General features: G+C 48.8%; 1 protein-coding gene across 1 annotated transcript in view; it reads left to right on the top strand.

Moving 5' to 3' along the window:
- The first annotated feature begins 4,336 nt into the window (after window positions 1-4,336).
- Window positions 4,337-21,423, top strand: part of MLYCD (malonyl-CoA decarboxylase) — a 33,335-nt gene continuing 16,248 nt past the window's right edge. Inside the window, exons 1-3 of the mRNA XM_060254326.1 lie at window positions 4,337-4,934; window positions 18,411-18,523; window positions 18,714-18,870. Of these exons, the coding sequence (XP_060110309.1) occupies window positions 4,353-4,934; window positions 18,411-18,523; window positions 18,714-18,870 (852 nt within the window). The 5' untranslated portion in view covers window positions 4,337-4,352. The remainder of the gene's footprint in view (window positions 4,935-18,410; window positions 18,524-18,713; window positions 18,871-21,423) is intronic.

The following is a 21,423-nucleotide window of genomic DNA, read 5'->3' as shown; positions in this document are numbered from 1 at the left end:
CCCCCTGCTCCATGCAGGATTAGCCTAAAGCATCTCCGACAAATAATCATTTATTTGCCCAGTCCAACTCAGAAAATATCAAGGGATGTTGGGGCTGGAGCCAGGAGACTTTGGGAGAGGAGCCAGGAGACTTTGCAATTCTCTAAAATAAATAAAAACACAGCAGTGCAGTTCCCCTGAATACAGTCCTCATTTCCTCGTCCCCCAGCAGCTGGCTGCACTGCCACTAAAGGAAAGTGAACACACACGCTCTCACAAAGCAGCCAAAATAAATACAGTTATCATATCATATATCATATCAATTTTATTTATATCCCGCCCTCCCCGCCGAAGCAGGCTCAGGGCGGCTAACAACACAATCAATACATTAGTTTACAAGGGATTTAAACAAGACTAATTAACACATTAATTACAATTCTACTAAACTCTAAAATCAATAAAATTAATAAAATTAATATACTGGTGCTATTATACAGATTTCATTAGCAGTTTCCCCCTTAGTCGGTGAAGGCCAATCGAAAAAGGGTGGTCTTGCAGGCCCTGCGGAACTGTTCAAATTCCCGCAGGGCCCGCATATCCTCTGGAAGCTGGTTCCATAGGCGTGGAGCCATAACAGAGGAAGCCCGATCACGGGTGCTCTGAAGCTTTACCTCTCTCGGCCCGGGGATAGTTAGCAGGTTCTTCCCAGCTGACCTCAGCGCTCTCTGGGGTTCGCATGGGAAAAGACGGTCCCTAAGGTAGGCAGGTCCTCGGCCATATAGGGCTTTAAAGGTAATAACCAGCACTTTGTAACGAATCCGGTATATAACTGGCAGCCAGTGCAGTTCACGCAGCCCCGGCTGTATGTGCTCCCACTTAGCAAATACACACTTTTGTGATCTCACTGGGGCAATTTACTTGCGTTGCCGAATATAACCATCTGCTGCATTTCAGCCAATTTCTTCAGATGAAATGAAAGAACAGCCTACGGGACGGAGTTTTCCTCCAAACAAACAGAGGGACTGCGAGCCAAGGGGCTCTGTCTGCCAGGCTCGTCCCCTTGCAGCTTTCCTCTTGAGATTTAAAGGCACATACAGATTCGGAAACAACAAACAGCCTCTGCTAAATCTGCTGAAGGCACATGGTGGCTGTTGGGACGGGCTTTCCCCCCGCTGGCCAGCTGGCTGGTGGCGGGGAGAAACCTGAAAAACCAGGGGATCCCCCATCCAGACCTGGGGACTGGCAAGCTTGACCCATCCCCACACAAAGCTGCCTTACACTGAATCAAACCCTGGGCCCGTCAACATCAGTATAGTCTGTCTGGCTGAGGGCTGCCAAGCCCCCGGTCCGAGCAGGGGTCGCCCCACCCAGGAGGTTCCCAACATTGGGCCGGGGGTGGGGAACCTCCCCGACATTGCCGGAAGTGATGTCATCATGTCGGCGACGTCGCGTGGCGGCCACTCTAGGCGTTTCCGGGAAAACTCTATGGTTTTCCCGGACGCTCTAGCCATTTGGGAGGGGAAAACTCTATGTTACCTAGAGTGGTCGCTGTGCGTTGTTGCCGGTGAGATGACATCACTTCTGGGTGATGTCATCCCGCCACATACTTAGCGCGTGAGAGGACAGTTCCCCGCCAGAGGCTGTGAGGGACTTGGCAACCCTAGTCTGGCTGGCAGTGGTTCTCCGGGATCACAGGCAGGGGTCTTTCACATCACCCACAGCCTGGTCTTTTTAACTGGAGTCGTTGGGGACTGAATCTGGAACTTTCTGCATGAGGCTCTTCGGCTGAGCCATGGCCCCTCCCATCTTCTATAACCTATAGCAGGGGTGGCCAAACTGAGACTTGGGAGCCGCATGTGGCTCTCAAACCACCCTGCCAACATTAACTTTAGAAGGCATCTCTGCCTTTAAATCACTTCTCCAAGCCAAGCTGGCCAGCAGCTTGGAGAGTGCATTTAAAGTTAAAGTTGCCTTCTTTCCACCTCTCCCTCCCTCCTCCCCATCTATTTTCCTTCCTCCCTTACAGCTCTCAACCACCTCCATCTGATGTCTGCGTCTTGTGTCTCTCAAACATCTGACATTTCTTCTACGTGGCTCTTATGTTGAGCAAGTTTGGCCACCCCTGACCTATAGAAATCAGCTGCTGAAGTTTTCCCCCTCCCTGCGAACAAGCACTGTTACCCACAAATAGCTGTAGATGAAGCAGGCTGCCTACCTTATTTATTAGAGAGATTAGAGGAATGAGTGTGCTAACTGCAGAAGAGTGTTCCTGTTATCTGATATCCTAAGGTCAAGACAAAAACACACGCACTTCCTTCAAATGAATGTCTTTTAAAGATGCGCATTAGAGTCAGACCGATGACAGAGCCTTGGCATTTGGAACATAACAAGCAAAAGTTTGGTCCGGCTGGGCAGCCGTTTTGGTCTGAAGAAGCTGAGCAAATTTTGAGTTCAGTGACACCTTTGAGACCAACAAAAGTTCTGAGGAAGTGCGCCTGCACACGAAAGCTCATACCGTGAATAAACTTGCGTTGGGCTTAAAGATGCCACTGGAAGCAAAAACTTGGAAGGCTTGCAGCTAGGGTTACCAACTCAAATTTGGGAGATTTTGGGGTGGAGACTGGAGAGGGCGGAGTCAGGGAGGAGAGGTATCTCAGCGGGGGTGTGATGTCATAGAGCAGGGGTGGCCAAACTGTGGCTTGGGAGCCACGTGTGGCTCTTTCACACATATTGTGTGGCTCTTGAAGCCCCTACCACCCCATTGGGAGCCAGTTTGGTGTAGTGGTGAAGTGTGCGGACTCTTATCTGGGAGAACCGGGTTTGATTCCCCACTCCTCCACTTGCACCTGCTAGCATGGCCTTAGATCAGCCATAGCTTTCATAGGAATTGTCCTTGAAAGGGCAGCTGCTGTGAGAGCCCTCTCAGCCCCACCCACCTCACAGGGTGTCTTGTTGTGGGGGAAGAAGATAAAGGAGATTGTGAGCTGCTCGAGTCTCTGATTCAGAGAGAAAGCCGGGGTATAAATCTGCAATCTTCTTCTTTATTGACCAGCTTACATTTCTCTCTTTAAATCACTTCTCCAAGCCAAGCCAGCCGGCAGCTTGGAGAATGCATTTAAAGTTGCTTTATTTCCACCTCTCCCTTCCTTGCCCATCTATTGGCCTCCCTCCCAGCTCTCAAACATCTGACATTTGTTCCAAGTGGCTCTTGCATTAAGCAAGTTTGGCCACCCCGCTCAATAGCATTGCATCCCTTAGGGTTGCCAATCCCCAGGTGAGGGCAGGGGATCCCCTGGTTTGGAGGCCCTCTCCCTGCTTCAGGGTCATCAGAAAGCAGGGGGGGGGGGAGGGAAGTGTCTGCTGGACATTCCGTCATTCCCTATGGAGACTGATTCCCATAGGGTATAATGAAGAATTGATCCACGGGTATCTGGGGCTCTGGGGAGACTGTTTTTTGACGCAGAGGCATCGAATTTTCAGCATAGCATCCAGTGCATCTCTTCAAAATACCCTCCAAGTTTCAAAAAGATTGGACCAGAGAGTCCAATTCTATGAGCCCGAAAAGAAGGTACCCGTAGTCTTCATTATTTCCAATAGCGGGGAGGCATTGAAAAGGTGTGCAGTCCCTTTAAATGTGATGGCCAGAACTCCCTTTGGAGTTCAATGATGCTTGTCACAACCTTGCTCCTGGTTCCACCCGCAAAGTCCCCAGATATTTCTTGAATTGGACTTGGCAAGCCTATCTGGGTTGGGAAATGCTTGGAGACTCTGGGGGTGGATCCAGGAGACCAAAGGATTTGGGGTGAGGAGGGGCCTCAGCATGATGCAATGCCAGAGCGTCCACCTTCCAAAGTAGCCATTTTCTCCAGGGAAGCTGAGCTCTGCCAAATGGAGATCAGTTGTAAAAGTAGGAGCTCCCCAGGCCCAACCTGGAGGCTGGCAACCCTAACACTCTTGCTGAGCACCTGCCCTTCCTCCTTCAAACTCCACCCTCGATGCATAAATCTCCAGGAATTTTCCAGTTCAGAGTTGGCAACCTGACACTGCCTCCTCCTCCTCTGGAAGCGATGCCCTTCTTCCAGGGGGCGTGTCCAAATCCTTGCATCATCCCCTGCGCAGGCGTGTCCCGAGAACCATCCTTTCGCCTGCTGCCCTTCTAGACATGGCGGACCCCCGCAGCACGGAGGCGCTCTTCTGCCACACCCAGCACGGCGCGACGCTTTCCCCGCCCACCCTTCCTTCCTTCGGATTGGTCTTTAGAAGTGATGTGCAACGCGGGCACCCAATCGCCTTTTTTGTTTTCTTCCGCGCCTCAGCAGAAGCCTCGGTGGAGCGCGAGGCGATAAATAAGGCGAGCGAGAAGCCGCCGAGGGATGCGTCGCTGGGGGCCTCGCTTGGCGGCGCGGCGGCTCTTCCTCCTCGCCCCTCCGGCCCACCCCCGCGCTTCCGGCTTTCTGCGGCCTAGCGTCGTCGCCATGGCGACCGAGGCCTGCCGTTCGGGCCTAGCCGGCCTGGAGGAAGCCCTTCGCCGCGCCGTCCCGCCGCTGCCCCCCTACGAGACGAGGGAGAAAGCGGCGGCGCCGGCCGGGGCCGCCCTGGAGGAAGGCGGCGCCGAGTTCATGCGCTTCTACCGCGGCCTGGAGCCCGGCCGTCCTCGGGCGCAGCTCCTCAGCCGCTTGGCCCGCGACTTCGGCGTGGAGCACGCGCGGGTGGCCGAGCTGAGCGCCAGGGTGGCCCGCCTGCAGCAGGAGCGAGGAGGAGGAGGCGGAGGAGAAGGGGAGAGCGACGGGCTGCTGCAGGCCGAGGGCCGCCTCCGCCACTCCCTCACGCCGCGCTACCGGGGCCTCTTCCAGCACCTGGGCCGGCAGCAGGGCGGCCTCCGCTTCCTCGTGCAGCTCCGCAACGACCTGCTCCAAGCCCTCGCCGCCCGCCAGGCCGAAGGGCCCCACGTCAGGGTGAGCCCCGGGGAAGGGGAAGGGGGAGGAGGCGGCTCTCGCTCCCAGGGCTGGCCCGGCTGCGGCTGGGGAGCCACACGTGGTGGGTGTCCCGCTGACATTTGGCCCTTTCGGTCGCTTCTCCGAGACAAGGCGGCTGGCAGCTTGGAGAATGCGGTGCAAGTTAAAGTTGCTCTCTTACCACCACTCTCTCCCTTCCCTCCCTCCCTTCCTCTGACGTTTATTGTCTGTGGCTTTTGCATTAAGCAAGTTTGGCCACCCCTGCTCTAACTTCTCTAGCAATGGGGGGTTTTTTTGTTGGAGAACCTTCCTTCTTCCCTTCCTCTGACGTTTATTCTGTGTGGCCCTTACATCAAGCGAGTTTGGCCACCCCTGATCGATCGATCGATCGATCTATCTATCTATCTATCTATCTATCTATCTATCTATCTATCTATCTATCTATCTATCTATCTATCTATCTATCTATCTATCTATCTATCTATCTATCTATCATCTATCTATCTATCATCTATCTATCTATCATCTATCTATCTATCATCTATCTATCTATCATCTATCTATCTATCATCTATCTATCTATCATCTATCTATCTATCATCTATCTATCTATCATCTATCTATCTACCATCTATCTATCATCTACCTACCATCTACCTACCATCTACCTACCATCTATCTACCATCTATCTACCATCTATCTACCATCTATCTACCATTTATCTACCATTTATCTACCATTTATCTATCATTTATCTATTTTCTTTCTTTCTTTCTCTCTTTCTTTCTTTCTCTCTTTCTCTCTCTCTCTCTTTCTTTCTCTCTCTCTTTCTTTCTCTCTCTCTTTCTTTCTCCCTTTCCCTCTCCCTTTCCCTCTCCCTTTCTCTCTCCCTTTCTCTCTCCCTTTCCCTCTCCCTTTCCCTCTCCCTTTCCCTCTCCCTTTCTCTCTCCCTTTCCCTCTCCCTTTCCCTCTCCCTTTCCCTCTCCCTTTCCCTCTCCCTTTCCCTCTCCCTTTCTCTCTCCCTTTCTCTCTCCCTTTCCCTCTCCCTTTCCCTCTCCCTTTCTCTCTCCCTTTCCCTCTCCCTTTCCCTCTCCCTTTCCCTCTCCCTTTCTCCGACGTTTATTCTATGTGGCTCTTACATTAAGCAAGTTTGGCCACCCCAATCTAGCTCATTTAGCATTGTTTTTGTTGAACCTCCTTCCTTCCTGCCTTCCTTCCTCTGACATTCATGTCTTGCAGCTCTCAAACATCTGACCTGTATTCTATGTGGCTCTTCTGTTAAGCGAGTTTGGCCACCCCCGGGGGGTTGGCCCTGTTCGTCCTTTCTTAAATGGTGTGGCTTTATTGGCTTAGCCTTAAGCCTGACCACACTATTCTCTCACATATCTTCCCTTTCAGACTTTTGTTTGCCTCTTTATTTTAGCTCCTTATGGCTGCTCCTTTATCTCTTGAACAAAGTAGGAGTTCAGTAGCACCTTGAAGACCAACAGAGTTTTATTCACAGTGTAAGCTTTTGTGTGAAAGCATCGTCACCCCAGAGTCGGAAATGACTGGTGCTTGCACAGGGGACCTTTCCTTTCCTATATCAGGAGTGGCCAAACTTGCTTAATGTAAGCGCCACATAGAATAATCGTCAGATGCTTCAGAGCTGCAAGATATGAATATCAGATGCTTGGAAGGAAGGCAAATAGATGGGGGAGAGGTGGAGAGAAAGCAACTTTTAACCTTAAATGCATTCTCCAAACTGCCATCTGACTTGGCTTGCAGAAGTGAGTTAAAGAGAGAAATGCCTTCCCCAAGCTGACAGACAGGGTGGTGGAGGCTTTGAGAGCCACACAATATGTGTGCAGGAGAGCCACAGTTTGGCCACCCTTGGTCTATATATACATGTATGACTTGGCTTCATTTTTGCTCATTGCTTTTGTTTGGTTTTGGGCTGCTTTTTATTGCTTACCACTTTTATCGGTTTTCCTATTTACCGCTTCATTAAAAAAAATCTTAATTGCTTCGTGTTTGGCTTACACCTTTATGTACTTTAGCTTTTCACGATTAATTTTTGTTTACCACTTTTTCTTGTCAAGGGTTTCACTGGTTGCTCCCCCTCCTTGAGAGGTAAGCTAAACAAGAGCAGCCAATCTCAGTCCGGTGCAGATCACTGAACACGCACAAAGGTACTTTCTTCTGTGCCACCGCAGGTCAGTCTGTTTTATCACTGACTCACTAGGGTTCCAGACAAGAGGTCTTCATATCACTTATTACCTGATCTGTTTGACTAGAGAAGCCAATGGACTTCTGCTGCATCATGCAGTCTTCCATATGATGAAGAAAGAGGAATGCTTTGGCACCTGAAACGCACAAATTTTATTCCTACAGGTTCTACAGAACAGCAGCCCATTTCATAAGATGGCCCTGAGTGCATTCTCACTGTGCAGACATTCCACGTAGGGGGCTTTATTCCTTTTTAAAAAGTCACATTCAATAGGCCAGGAAGTACAAGGTGAAATGTTAATTTTGTGAAATTTAAATCTTTGAAACTGAGGAAGGACTCACTAGTTTTGCTAGGCTGTTTAGCGCTTGTAATGAGCTTGTTCTGTAATAGCGTTTTGTTTGTGGAGTGTCACAAAGTTTCTGTTTTCCTTTGTAGAGTTATGCCGTCTATATTACAATCCCTGCACGGGTGTAAGGGCAGAGTGAAGCAAGAAAAAAGCGTTTCAGGGAAGTTACATAGCACAGGGCTTGAAAAAGTATCTTGTGTTTCCTTGCAGCATTTGAAACATCTGAAGGGATCTGGCAGGCACTCTTACCAGGCCAAAGTTCACATGTCAGTGCCAAAATTCTGTTTGCAGTGTATCAAAACAGCTCTTGGTGCCAGTAGAAAAGAATGGCAGTGCTAATAATACACTGGCATTTGCAAGGAACACTAAAGTCGAGCACAAAAGTGGCAGTAGATTCTTTCTGCATTTGCTCTGGGATGGAGCAAGATGTGTCACCACAAACACCTGCATACTTGGGATTTAAGAAGCTATTTGATAAGAAGAAGAAATTGGATTTATATCCCACCCTTCTCTCTGAATCAGAGTCTCGAGAGTGGCTTACAATCTCTTTTATCTTCTCCCCCCCCACCACAACAGACACCCTGTGAGGTGGGCGGGACTGAGAGGGCTCTCACAGCAGCTGCCCTTTCAAGGACAACCTCTGCCAGAGCTGTGGCTGACCCAAGGCCATTCCAGCAGCTGCAAGTGGAGGAGTGAGGAATCAAACCCAGTTCTCCCAGATAAGAGTCCACGCACTTCACCACTACACCAAACTGGCTGTCAGAGTCTTAGAGCTGCTCACAATCTCCTTTACCTTCCTCCCCCACAACAGACACCCTGTGAGGTGAGTGGGGCTGAAAGGACTCTCACAGCAGCTGCCTTTTCAAGGCCAACCTCTGACAGAGCTGTGGCTGACCCAAGGCCATTCCAGCAGGTGCAAGTGGAGGAGTGAGGAATCAAACCCAGTTCTCCCAGATGAGAGTCCACGTACTTAACCACTACACCAAACTGGCTCCCTAAGCCTGATTGAGAGGGGGGAAAAACTGCAGTGATGCTTTTCTGCAAATATGGTTTGTGGATGCTGCTTATAAAGTATATTGGGCCATTGCGTACCTGTACAATTCTCTGTACATAACAGAAACAATATTTTTGAGTTCAGGGTTTTTGCAGCCAAAGTTTTGTGCCTGTTGGTGGAAACAAAGTGTTCAGTTACTTACTCTACCCCGTTCCTTTTGGTACCTTGCTCTTCCTAGTCATGCCCCATATGGAGCGTGATCTAGAAATGTCACTACAAGAGGAATCCCAGGGACCTAAATTTAGGCCCACACATAAGAACTCAAGTTCCCTTCTTGCCTAAGACTGGCAACTTGACACTTGCTCCTGAAAGTTTTATTTTTGAACACCCCAAAGTTAGAAACCTGTCCCTCGACCTTGCAAAAAGTTGTCTGGATCTCTTCCCACCCGGAATGACCGGAAGAGATTTTCGGCTGCCTTTTAAAATCTCAGTACGTTCCGCACAGCAGGTGTAAAAATAGTCATTTGGGAATGGCCTTTTGAAATGGCACTTTGTGGATACCTTATGTAGGACTCAGCAGCAAGTTAATGCAGCATCGCAGATCAGGCCTGTCAGAGACCTGATCCCATAAACCGGCTTCAGCTGCTGCAGCACAAATATGACCCTTTTGGTTTAACTGGGAGAGAACTGCTAATTCATGCTGAAGATTGAGCTCCTGTGTGATCAGATGGCCTTTAAGATATCTCACTGAGCTTGCTTCACTCTTGCTGGTGCAGCACAGTTATTCTTGTGTAAAATGTCTACTCTGCGCTCAAGGCAGAGCAGCAAGCTCTGTTCCAGCAGGGTCAAGAACTGCCTCAGCACGGGACCCAGGTGCCTGTTCTGCCACTCGAACGCCTGGTGTTTTTGGAGCTTGTACGGCAGGCCGTTTTCTGACCATTTCCACTTGCGTGCATAAACAGTTTTTTGTGCCCTTTGGTAATGGGCGATGCTTCCAGGTAGCTCATGGCTGAGCCTGCTGCAGTCATAAATTGGATCAGGTGGTGATCAGGGCCCAGGTGCTGCTTGGGGTGTGATTGAATTATACTTTTTTTTTTGTAGCGGTTTGTCCTCTTTTGCTTGTCGCAGCCAAAGCTGAGGTCAGTTGAACACAAACCAGTTTGGTGTAATGGGTTAAGTGTGCGGACTCTTACCTGGAAGAACCAGGTTTGATTCTCCACTCTTCCACTTGCAGCTGCTGGCATGGCCTTGGGTCAGCCATAGCCCTGGCAGAGGTTGTCCTTGAAAGGGGGGTTGAAAGAGCCAGTTTGGTGTAATGGTTAAGTGCATGAACTCTTATTTAGGAGAACCGGGTTTGATTCCCACTCCTCCACTTGCAGCTGCTGGAATGGCCTTGGGTTAGCCATAGCTCTCTTATCTGGGAGAACCGCATTTGATTCCCCACTCCTCCACTTGCACCTGCAGGAATGGCCTTGGGTCAGCCATAGCTGTGGCAGAGGTTGTCCTTGAAAGGGTGGTTGAAAGAGCCAGTTTGGTGTAGTGGTGAAGTGCGCGGACTCTTGTCTGGGAGAACCGGGTTTGATTCCCCACTCCTCCACTTGCACCTGCAGGAATGGCCTTGGGTCAGCCATAGCTCTGGCAGAGGTTGTCCTTGAATGGGCAGCTTCCATGAGAGTCCTCTCAGCCCCACCCACCTCAGTCCCACCCTATACTCTGAATCTCAGAGCGGTCACAATCTCCTCTATCTCCCCCCCCCCCACCCCGCCACAACAAACACCCTGTGAGAGTAGGTGGGGCTGAGAGTGCTTTTACAGCAGCTGCCCTTTCAAAGACAGCTTCTATGAAAGCTATGGCTGACCCAAGGCCATCTCAGCAGGTGCAAGTGGAGGAGTGGGGAATCAAACGTGGTTCTCCCAGATAAGAGTCCATGCACTTAACCACTACACCAAACTGGCTTTTTCCTTCCTTATGGTTCTTTCCTTCCTTCCCCAGGGGACCAGGAGGGAGAGGAGCCCTAACCAATAGAAGGAAGAGAGGCTTGGCTCAGTAGCTCTGCTGTGCAATTGAGAGAGCCTGGCAAAGCCTGCTGTGCAATTGAGAGAGGGAGAAGGAAGCAGATGAACCAGTTGCTCGGGGGCCTTTTAGGAGCCCTCCGGGGGCCCGATTCATCCCCCGGGCCGCATGTATGATGCCCCTGCTCTTGAGCATCTCAGCAGAAATTCCAAATGCGGCATTATGGGAAGAGTTGGCTTCCATTTGGTGAAGCCGCAGGACACCCTTCAAATGTCGGGAGGGATTTGTCTTCAAGGTTTGCATTCTAAGGTTAAACAGTCACCAGGATCAAGAGCAGTGGCCCAGAGAAAATGACTAGACTCCTCTGTGACTCGTTGCTAAGAAACAGTAAATGTCTTCTTGCCGAATTTGCGGAAGATGATAGATACTTCTGACCTAGGTGCAGTGCTTCTGCTCAGGCATGTCTGCCAGCAAAAGTTCAGCTGCAGACTTCCTGGTGAAAAAAAAAATTCTCGCTGAGAATATAAAAAGGGGGGGGGGGAGAAGTACTTTGATGGCGTGGAGGACAATCTATTTCTGAGAGCCTGGGAGATCTTGCTTTTATTTCAAGCCGTGATGCGCCCTCAGAACTCGCTTTTAAGTCTCGTCACCTGCAAAAGCTGTCAGCATCTCTGTAGCCAGAGCAGTAGTGAGCCGTGTGAACAGCGTAGGCACGTCAGTTCTAAAAAGACGGTCTCGACACCAGTATTTGCTTGGCAGGTGTTGCTTTTCAGGTGAAGCAAGAATTGTGGGGAATGGTCACAGCATGCTCAAATAAGGCAGAAGTAATTTTTTTTTTCTTGTTACCAAATTTCAGTAAGCGGCGGCTCTTTGCAGTTGTTGGTTTGCGCTTGCCTGCATCGGGAAGGTAGCTTGTGTATGGTACTGCGTCTCCATAACGGAGGGACGGTGGCTCAGTGGTAGAGCATCTGCTTGGTAAGCAGAAGGTCCCAGGTTCAATCCCCGGCATCTCCAAAAAAGGGTCCAGGCAAATAGGTGTGAAAAACCTCAGCTTGAGACCCTGGAGAGCCGCTGCCAGTCTGAGAAGACAATACTGACTTTGATGGACCAAGGGTCTGATTCAGTATAAGGCAGCTTCATATGTTCATATATATAAGAGGTGGTGGTGGATGTGCCCTGGCATATGGGAAATCCCAAGTGTAGTCTCTGGCAAGTCTAGCTCAAAAGATCTGGTGGTGGGTGATACGAAAGAAACCTTGGAGAGAAGCTGCCAGGGCCACAGCCAGCCGGGTGGGGGGGGGGCAGCACTGGGGGTGATGCCCCTGTAGATTCTGCAGCACCCCTACCCAATCTTCCCTTTCAGTAAAAGGGAAGATTGACTGGGGAGAAGCAGTTTGCTGCATATTCCATAGGGCAGGGGTAGCCAAACTTGCTTACTGAAAGAGCCGTATAGAATAAACGTCAGATGTTTGAGAGCCACAAGACATGAACGTCAGATGTTTAAGAGAAGGAAAGAAGGCAGGCAAATAGATGGGGGAGGAAGGAGGGGCTGAAAGAAACCAACTTTAATTGCATTTTTGAAGCTGCCAGCTTCCTTGGCTTGGAGAAGTGATTTAAAGAGACAAATGCCTTCTCCAAGCTGTCTAGCAGGGTCATGGGGGCTTCAAGAAGAAGAAGAATTGAAGAACTGCAGATTTATACCCCGGCCTTCTCTCTGAATCAGAGACTCAGAGCGGCTTACAATCTCCTATGTCTTCTCCCCCCACAACAGACACCCTGTGAGGTGGGTGGGGCTGAGAGGGCTCTCACAGCAGCTGCCCTTTCAAGGACAACCTCTGCCAGAGCTATGGCTGACCCAAGGCCATCCCAGCAGCTGTAAGTGGAGGAGTGGGGAATCAAACCCAGATCTCCCAGATAAGAGTCCGCACAATTAACCATTACACCAAACTGGCTCTTTCAACCACCCTTTCAAGGACAACCTCTGCCAGAGCTATGGCTGACCCAAGGCCATTCCAGCAGCTGCAAGTGGAGGAGTGGGGAATCAAACCCGGTTCTCCCAGATAAGAGTTCGCATACTTAACCACTACACTAAACTAGCTCTCCCACAATATTGTTGGTACAGTTTGGCCACCCCTGCTATAGGGGGTACCGCCCCGAGTGCCCCCTCATTGTCAGCAAGGGCCCTGGCAACTGTCCATCCGAGTAGACAGTATTGACCTAAATGGGCCATTGGTTTGATTCAGTTGAAGGCAACTTTGTGTGTTCACGCGTGTGTTCAAGTCTGCTGCGACACAGAGGCAGTTTACAGGTGTGCAAAATATCATGCTTGTCTCCTTCCTTCAAAAGCATCACAAGCTACTTTTAAAAATTGCCTTGATTTTTTTTTTTTTTAAAAAAAGCTACTGCAATAGAGGAGGAGGAGTTTTGGCATCTGAAACTAGTTTGGGAAGAAAGAAGCTGATATTTGCTTGTGAATGGCTTTAGAAGGAAATCAGAGTGCCCCCTTCCTTCCTGCCAGCAGCAAGCGTCTCTTCTTTTTTGCAGAATTCTATGCTTTTTTGTGGAGGTCTCTTTCTCTTGGTACTGCAGTGCTAAGCTCTGCTCACAGCCTGAGTTCGATCCCCGGCGGAAGCTGGGTTTTCAGGTAGCCGGCTCGAGGTTGACTCAGCCTTCCATCCTTCCGAGGTCGGTCAAATGAGTACCCAGCTTGCTGCGGGGGAAGTGTAGATGACTGGGGAAGGCAATGGCAAAGCACCCCATTAAAAAGTTTGCCGTGAAAACGTGAAGCAACGTCACCCCAGAGTTGGAAACGACTGGTGCTTGCACAGGGGACCTTTCGTTTCCCTTTCTCTTGGTATTTCCATTGCAGTAACAGTTCTCTTGGAACACGGGGTGGGGTGGGGTGGGTTGTTTGAAACGTTCATTGTACGTAGAAAGGAAAACAACATAATTGAGCTTTCAAACTTTAGCAAATGGAAAAAGGAACACATTAAAGGAGAACCATCACTAATAAGAAATGGAATGGCCCGTTTAAGATTGTCTAAGAAGAACTTCCGTGGCTGTTTGCAGCTTTTAGAACCAGGTTCTCAGTTGCAAGAATGATTCGTGTACACATAACCATTTCTGTTTGATGGAATTTTTTTTTATGGGAGAGGGCTAATTTAATTAAATCTGTGGATGGGCTATTACAGACTGAAATATCCCTGCGTTACGTACTGCCTGTAGCCAATATTACTAGTCTAGCAGCATAGTGTATTAAAAGGATTAAAATACTTTTAAAGCTGTAACTTTTTTATTATTTGAAGGTTTTGGAAGTGATTAAATTGGACAGGAGAAGTTTTTTTTTAAAGAAAAATCTATGCCTTCTAAATACTTCAGCTTTTATTTTTGTTAGGGAGTTATGGCAGACTTCGAGGTAGTTCTGCTCTGAGCTTGTTCCGAGATCCCGATTCAGTGAAGTCGTAGATACGCCTTTCCCAATAAATCTGCTGGTGGCTGAGGAAGCCTTTGTTTATAGCAACGTAAAGCCAGGTTGGAAAAGCCCCGTGGCGCAGAGTGGTAAAGCTGCAGTACTGCAGTCCAAGCTCCGCTCACGACCTGAGTTCAATTCCCGCCGAAGCTGGGTTCAGGTAGCCGGCTCGAGGTTGACTCAGCCTTCCATCCTTCCGAGGTCGGTAAAAGGAGTGCCCAGCTTGCTGCGGGGGGGGGGGGGGGGGGAGGAAGCGTAGATGACTGGGGGAGGCAATGGCAAACCACCCCCGTAAAAAAGTCTGCCGTGAAAACGTCATGATGCGACGTCACCCCGGAGTCGGAAACGACTGGTGCTTGCACAGGGGACTGCCTTGACCTTTAAAGCCAGGTCATCAACTTGGGGCCATCGTTTTCTGTAACGAAGCTCTGGTTTCAAGTGGTAGTGCTATTTACTTAGTAGCCCTAGAGGTCAGAAGCTAAGCAGGGTTGGTCAGTGTTAGCACCTAGATGGGGGGCCACCAAGGAAGACCAAGGGACCGTCTCTCCCCACATGAGCCCCAGAGAGCGCTGAGGTCAGCTGGAAGGAACCAGCTGAATATCCCTGGGCCGAGGGAGGCCAGATTGAAGGCCACCCGGGATCGGGCCTTCTCCATTGCAGCTCCACTGCTGTGGAATCAACTCCCAGAAGAGGTGCGGGCCCTGCGATGCTTAGACAATTCCGCAGGGCCTGTAAGACCCACCTCTTCAAAATAGCATTCAACTAATGCCGAGCCAAGAAAGTGCTGCCGGGTATGTTTTTTTAGCTACTGAATTCTACTGAAGACCTAATGTTATAGCACCACTATGTTAATGATAATTTAATATAAATTGTAAATTGTTTTAATGATGATTTTATAATTGTAACTGTTGATGTATATTATATTTTTATGCTGTAAGCTGCCCTGAGCCTGCCCCGGCGGGGAGGGCGGGATACAAATAAAAAGTATTATTATTATTATACGGTTGCCGTACAGAGGAAGGCAAAAGCAAGCCCCTGCTCATCTCCCGTCTTGAGCACTCCATAAAGGGCAACCACAAGATGGGCGCAGTTGGACAGCTCTTCATATTTATTGTTGTTAATATAGTTGCTGAGGCTGAGGAGGACGAGTATCAAAAGGAGAAAAACTTAAATGCATACCCAGCTTACAAACACAGTATTTGTATTCTCGTAATATGACAAGAATGGCAATATTAAGTGTTAGGCAAATGTTCGCTCTTGTCTGTGCTGGGCTCTGGCCATTCATGGCTCCAGTACTTAGTCGCGCCTACAATTACCACTCCCTTCCCGTCTCTTGTCGTCTCCTCTCCCCCAAGATAATTGCCCGGCGTGGCACTGCGGCTTTTGGGAATGGCACACGGGGGCATCCTTTGGAAATCCAGTAACTGAATGTAGTGGAAAATGTTCACAAGGTCTGCTGTGACCTGAATAGCCCAGGAAAACCCGATCTCATCAGATCTCAGAAGCTAGGAAGGGCCAACCCTGGCAAATATTTGGATGGGAGACCTCCCAGGGACACCAGAGCTGGAACGGAAGGGCAGAAAGTAGCAAGCCACCTCTCAATGTCCAAGCCCCATTGGGCATTGCCAGAAGTCAACCATTACTTCCAGGCACATGCACACACATATGTACATACACACATAACACACACATCATATCTGCTTTACAACTACACACATAACACACACATCATATCTGCTTTACAACTACACACATAACACACACATCATATCTGCTTTACAACTACACACATAACACACACATCATATCTGCTTTACAACTACACACATAACACACACATCATATCTGCTTTACAACTACACACATAACACACACATCATATCTGCTTTACAACTACCACACTATAGTTCCAATTTATCTTGTATTTGCTTTTATGCTTCTGGAGAGATCTTTCTGTCCCCTCTGTGGAGATATTGCTGTCTCCTGTTGTTTAGTTTGGTTTTGTGTGTTGAAAAAATTGTAATAATAATATTTATAGCTTCGTTAAAATATTAATTAAAAAATAGGGGGGGAGGAGAACGCTAAAATAAAAAATAACGCAACATTTTTAGAAGAAGAATTGTAGATTTATACCCCACCCTTCTCTCTGAATCAGAGACTGCAAGCGGCTTACAATCTCCTTTGTCTTCTCCCCCCACAACAGACACCCTTTGAGGAAGGTGGGGCTGAGAAAGTTCTCCCAGAAGCTGCCCTTTCAAGGACAACTCCTACGAGAGCTATGGCTGACCCAAGGCCATTCCAGCAGGTGCAAATGGAGGAGTGGAGAATCAAACCTGGTTCTCCCAGATAAGAGTCCGCACACTTAACCACTACACCAGACTGGCTCTTTCAGCCACCCTTTCAAGGACAACCTCTGCCAGAGCTATGGCTGACCCAAGGCCATGCCAGCAGCTGCAAGTGGAGGAGTGGGGAATCAAACCTGGCTCTCCCAGATAAGAGTCCGCACACTTAACCACTACACCAAACTGGCTCTCTTTAAAAAGATTTAAAAGAAAGTATTTGCAAGGTCAGTCAGAGCCTAGCCATAAATGGTAGCAAATTCAACCAGTAGGACTGGCAGCTTCCCAAGAGGCTGAAATATATCGATACTGAGCCTCTCATCAGCTGCCGTCCCTGTAGAGCAAGTGGTTCTCGATCTGGCCTCGGGAGGAGCATTGACTTGTGGCCGCCGTCACTTAAGGTACTGCGCATTGGCAGGTGCTTTTAGTTCTACAATCAGCCATAGAGGTTTGAAAATTTCCTTCAGTTTGCTTCCTGTGGAACAGTAAAATAAACAGCTCCTCGTTGCCTGAGAACACTTGCAAGAGACTCGTGCAAGTTCCTGTGTTGTGTTCTGCGATGTCATCGGTGTTCAAAGAATGACAGCTGTGTGCCTCTAACCAATTAGATCTCTGGTGTAGGGGTTTAGTGTGCGAACTCTTATCTGGGAGAACTGGGTTTGATTCCCTGCTCCTCCACTTGCAGCTGCTGGAATGGCCTTGGGTCAGCCATAGCTCTGGCAAAGGTTGTCCTTGAAAGGGTGGCTGAAAGAGCCAGTTTGGTGTAGTGGTGAAGTGTGCGGACTCTTATCTGGGAGAACCAGGTTTGATTCCCCCCTCCTCCACTTGCACCTGCTGGAATGGCCTTGGGTCAGCCATAGCTCTGACAGAAGTTGTCCTTGAAAGGGCAGCTGCTGTGAGAGCCCTCTCAGTCCCACCCACCTCACAGGGTGTCCGTTGTGGGGGAAGAAGATAAAGGAGATTGTAAGCTGCTCTGAAGACCCTGATTCAGAGAGAAGGGTGGGGTATAAATCTGTGGTCATCTTCATCCTCCCCCCAGTTTGTGTGTATGTCATGAAAGGCAGCTTGCTTGATAGCTGGTCCTACACACATCAGCCTTAAATCACACAACAGAGTACATATCAAATGCTGGCTGGGCAGGACCAGCAAGCTTCTTGAGCAGTGCTAAAGAAACACCCGTCTGGTCCTCTGCCTCTTTTTTCACTGGAGAGAACATCTGAGGGACTACCTTATGCAAGGTTGTGTTGAGTTACAGTGGTGGGAGGAAAAGTTGCCATCAAATCACAGCCAATTTATGGCAACCCCCATAGGGTTTTCAGAACAAGAGAGGAACAGAGTTGGTTTGCCATTGCCTGCTTCCGTGTAGTGACTTCCTTGGTGGGCGTCCATCCAATGCTCCCTCCAAGATGCAGAGTCTTGTGAGCAAAATTCTACTTCGTGAGCTACTGGCATTAAAGTTGAGAGCTGCCGCATACATTAGTTTCCTCTGGGGCCATCATTCCTGAGCTAAGACAAAAATGTGTGAGCTGGAGGCTAAAAAACTGTGAGCTAGCTTGCACTTGAAGAAGATGATGATGATGATATTGGATTTATATCTTACCCTCCACTCTGAATCTCAGAGTCTCAGAGCAGTCACAATCTCCTTTACCTCCCCCCCCCCACAACAAACACGTTGTGAAGTGGGTGGAGCTGAGAGAGCTCTTACAGCAGCTGCACTTTTAAGGACAACTCTTAGGAGAGCTCTGACTGACCCAAGGCCATTCCAGCAGCTGCAAGTGGAGGAGTGGGGAATCAAACCCCGTTCTCCCAGATAAGAGTCCGCGCACTTAACCACTACACCAAACTGGCTCTCAACTCAGCTCAGAGAGAACAGTGCTCCCATCTAAGTACTAGCCATGGCAGACCCTGATCAGTGTCTGTGATCTGATAAGACAGAGCTAGCCTCGGCCCTCCAGAGCCAGAAACAGTAAGGATTGGTTGTAACCAGGAAATGCCATTCATCTCAGGCTTATCCTGCCACTCTTAGGTTCTCACAAAATGAAATCGTTACCTTTTTTTGGATGCACCGATGAACGATTTCTTTCTCTCTCTCTCTCTCATTCCAGGAAATGAATGGAGTGCTAAAAAACATGCTGTCAGAATGGTTTTCTGCTGCTTTCCTGAACTTGGAGAGAGTTACGTGGCAGTCACCTTGCGAGATTCTTCAGAAGATTAGCGAGTAAGTGCCAAGGAAGGCTGGGTCCGTGTACACATACAGATGCAGGCTAGCAGTGCTGTTCTTAGGAGGAAATATATGGGGTAGATAAAACTTGGTTCCTTAGCATGACGTAACAGTTGTTAAATGTTTTTTTTTTTTTACTTTGGGGTTAACGCAAATTATTCACCTGGCTGCCGTTGCCTCTTCGCAGCAGTGAAGCCGTGCATCCTGTTAGAAATTGGATGGATATGAAGCGCCGAGTTGGGCCTTACAGAAGGTGCTACTACTTTGCTCACTGCGCGATCCCCAGCGAACCTTTGATAGTTCTGCACGTGGCGCTTACGGATGAGATCTCCAGCAGCATCCAGGTACGGCCCGATTACTTGGCAGGTGGCAAATGGTGGGTTATAAGGCTAAGATGGCAACATTTTTGGCCCACGGGTCACAAAACCCTGCAGCTTCCACCTTTGACGATGTTGTTTCCAGCACCCAAAAGGGGAGGCTGAGATGTGAAGTACTTGACCAAGCACACAAGGGACCAAGCTGAGCCTCTGAGGCTTTGCCAGTGCCTTGGGGAATTGCCTTGGCTGAGAATCAGCCCTGTGTGTTGACGGTTGAGCTTAATCATAGATCAGGAGTTCATAGCTGCACAGAATTTGCAAGCAAATTTCCATTCCCATGACCCAAGAGTACTATACATAGCGGTAATAGAGAATATTGCTATGAACATATGAAGCTGCCTTATACTGAATCAGACCCTTGGTCCATCAAAGTCAGTATTGTCTTCTCAGACTGGCAGTGGCTCTCCAGGGTCTCAAGCTGAGGTTTTTCACACCTATTTACCTGGACCCTTTTTTGGAGATGCCAGGGATTGAACCTGGGACCTTCTGCTTCCCAAGCAGATGCTCTACCACTGAGCCACCGTCCCTCCCCGTCCCTATGAATTACTATTATTAATAGTAATTCATAGAATATTAACGGAGAATATTATAGAGAAGGTAGAGAATGAAGTACTTTTCTCCCTTCCTCACAATACAAGAACACATGGGCACTCAATGAAATTGCTGAGCAATTGGGTTAGAACGCATAAAAGGAAGTACTTCTTCACCCAAAGTGTGATTAACATGCGGAATTCACTGCTGCAGGAGGTGGTGGTGGCTGCAAGCAAAGACAGCTTCAAGAGGGGAATGGATAAGCATATGGAGCAGAGGTCCATCACTGGCTATTAGCCACAGCATATTGTTGGAATGCTGTGTCGGGGGCAGTGATGCTTTGTATTCTTGGTGCTTGGGAGGGGCAACGGTGGGAGGGCTTCTAGTGTCCTGACCCTACTGATGGATCTCCTGATGGCACCTGGCTTTTTTTTTGGCCTCTGTTGGATGGGCCATTGCCCTGCTCCAACATGGCTTCTCTTATGTTCTTAATAGCTTCTTAGTGAAAAACAATGGAATGCTTTCTGACAGTTCGATAAAAACTGCTTATATTAGTATAATAATATTGATACCACATTTTTAAACTTTAATTCCTAGTTATCTTAAAGTAGTTGTTATTCCTCACACATGCCGATTTACTGGGTAGTCAAATTGCTTCTTTCCAGCTTTAGAGAAAGGTAGGCATGTGGCGCTATCTTCTTTTCTTTACCCATATTTCTGAAACCCATCTTGTGTGATAGAAGTCAACGTAATTGTGTATCTGATCATTAGGTTGACTCTTCCTCGTAACATATCTAATGGTATCCTCCAGATATTGCACCAAAGCATAGCTAAGCATGGTTCTGCATGAAGTCTCCCTTGACAAGCCATTACTGTGATTGGTTGGAAAGCCAGAAACAGTGTTTTGAAGTGGGCTTGCTAACACGATCTGTGGTGATTATGGCTTGGTGTGACATCAGAGCTGAGAAAATACAGTTGCAGGCCTTACTTCTCCCCTAGAAGTACTGTCCTTAAGCACTGGAAGTATTATTAACCATGGTTAAGGTCCTAAGCCACGTTTAGTGGCAGTGTTTAGAATAAAAGACTGGGGAAGGCAGTGGCAAACCACCCCGTAAAAAGTCTTCCGTGAAAACGTTGTGAAAGCAACGTCACCCCAGAGTCGGAAACGACTGGTGCTTGCACAGGAGACCTCTCTTCTCCTCTCCTCTCCCCTCCTCTCCCCTCCCCTCCCCTCTCCTCTCCCCTCCCCTCCCCCTCCCCCTCGAATATCCTATATACTTTAGAGTAGTGTTACTTTTTCTTTGGTGAAATCACACAGCCCAGAGTCCCTTGCATATGTAAGGCCTTGCACGTGTGCCCAATGGGAACATAAGAACATATGAAGCTGCCTTCTGCTGAATCAGACCCTCAGTCCATCAATGTCAGTATTGTCTACTCAGACTGGCAGCGGCTCTCCAGGGTCTCCAGCTGAGGTTTTTCACACCTATTTGCCTGGACCCTTTTTTGGAGATGTCGGGGATTGAACCTGGGACCTTCTGCATACCAAGCAGATGCTCTACCGCTGAGCCACCATCCCACCCCTTAGACATTTGAACGTATGAAGCTGCCCTCTACTGAATCAGACCCTCCTGGGTTCATCAATGTCAGTCTTCTCTACTCAGACTGGCAGCGTCTCTCCAGGGTCTCAAGCTGAGGTTTTTCATGCCTATTTGCCTGGACCCTTTCTAGTTGGAGATGCTGGGGATTGAACCTGGGACCTTCTGCTTACCAAGCAGATGCTCGACCACTGAGCCACCCTCCCTCCCCTAAACAGTTGCATCCCCCCCAGTGCCCAGTGTAACATCGCAAGCTGTTCCTCAAACTCTGTTGTGTTTTATAAGCGGCTTGATACATGATGTGCAAAGGGGTGCCGTTCAATTAAAATAAATTCAAAGTCCGGCTAAGCTTGCTCAGCAAGTCATTCAGCTTGCTGGCTTTATGGGCCCAGAT

Source organism: Heteronotia binoei, chromosome 14 (assembly GCF_032191835.1).
Source record: "Heteronotia binoei isolate CCM8104 ecotype False Entrance Well chromosome 14, APGP_CSIRO_Hbin_v1, whole genome shotgun sequence".
NCBI classification, from domain to species: Eukaryota; Metazoa; Chordata; class Lepidosauria; order Squamata; family Gekkonidae; genus Heteronotia; species Heteronotia binoei.
The sequence above is the reverse complement of the archived record's forward strand: the minus strand, read 5'-3'. Positions and strand labels throughout refer to the sequence as shown.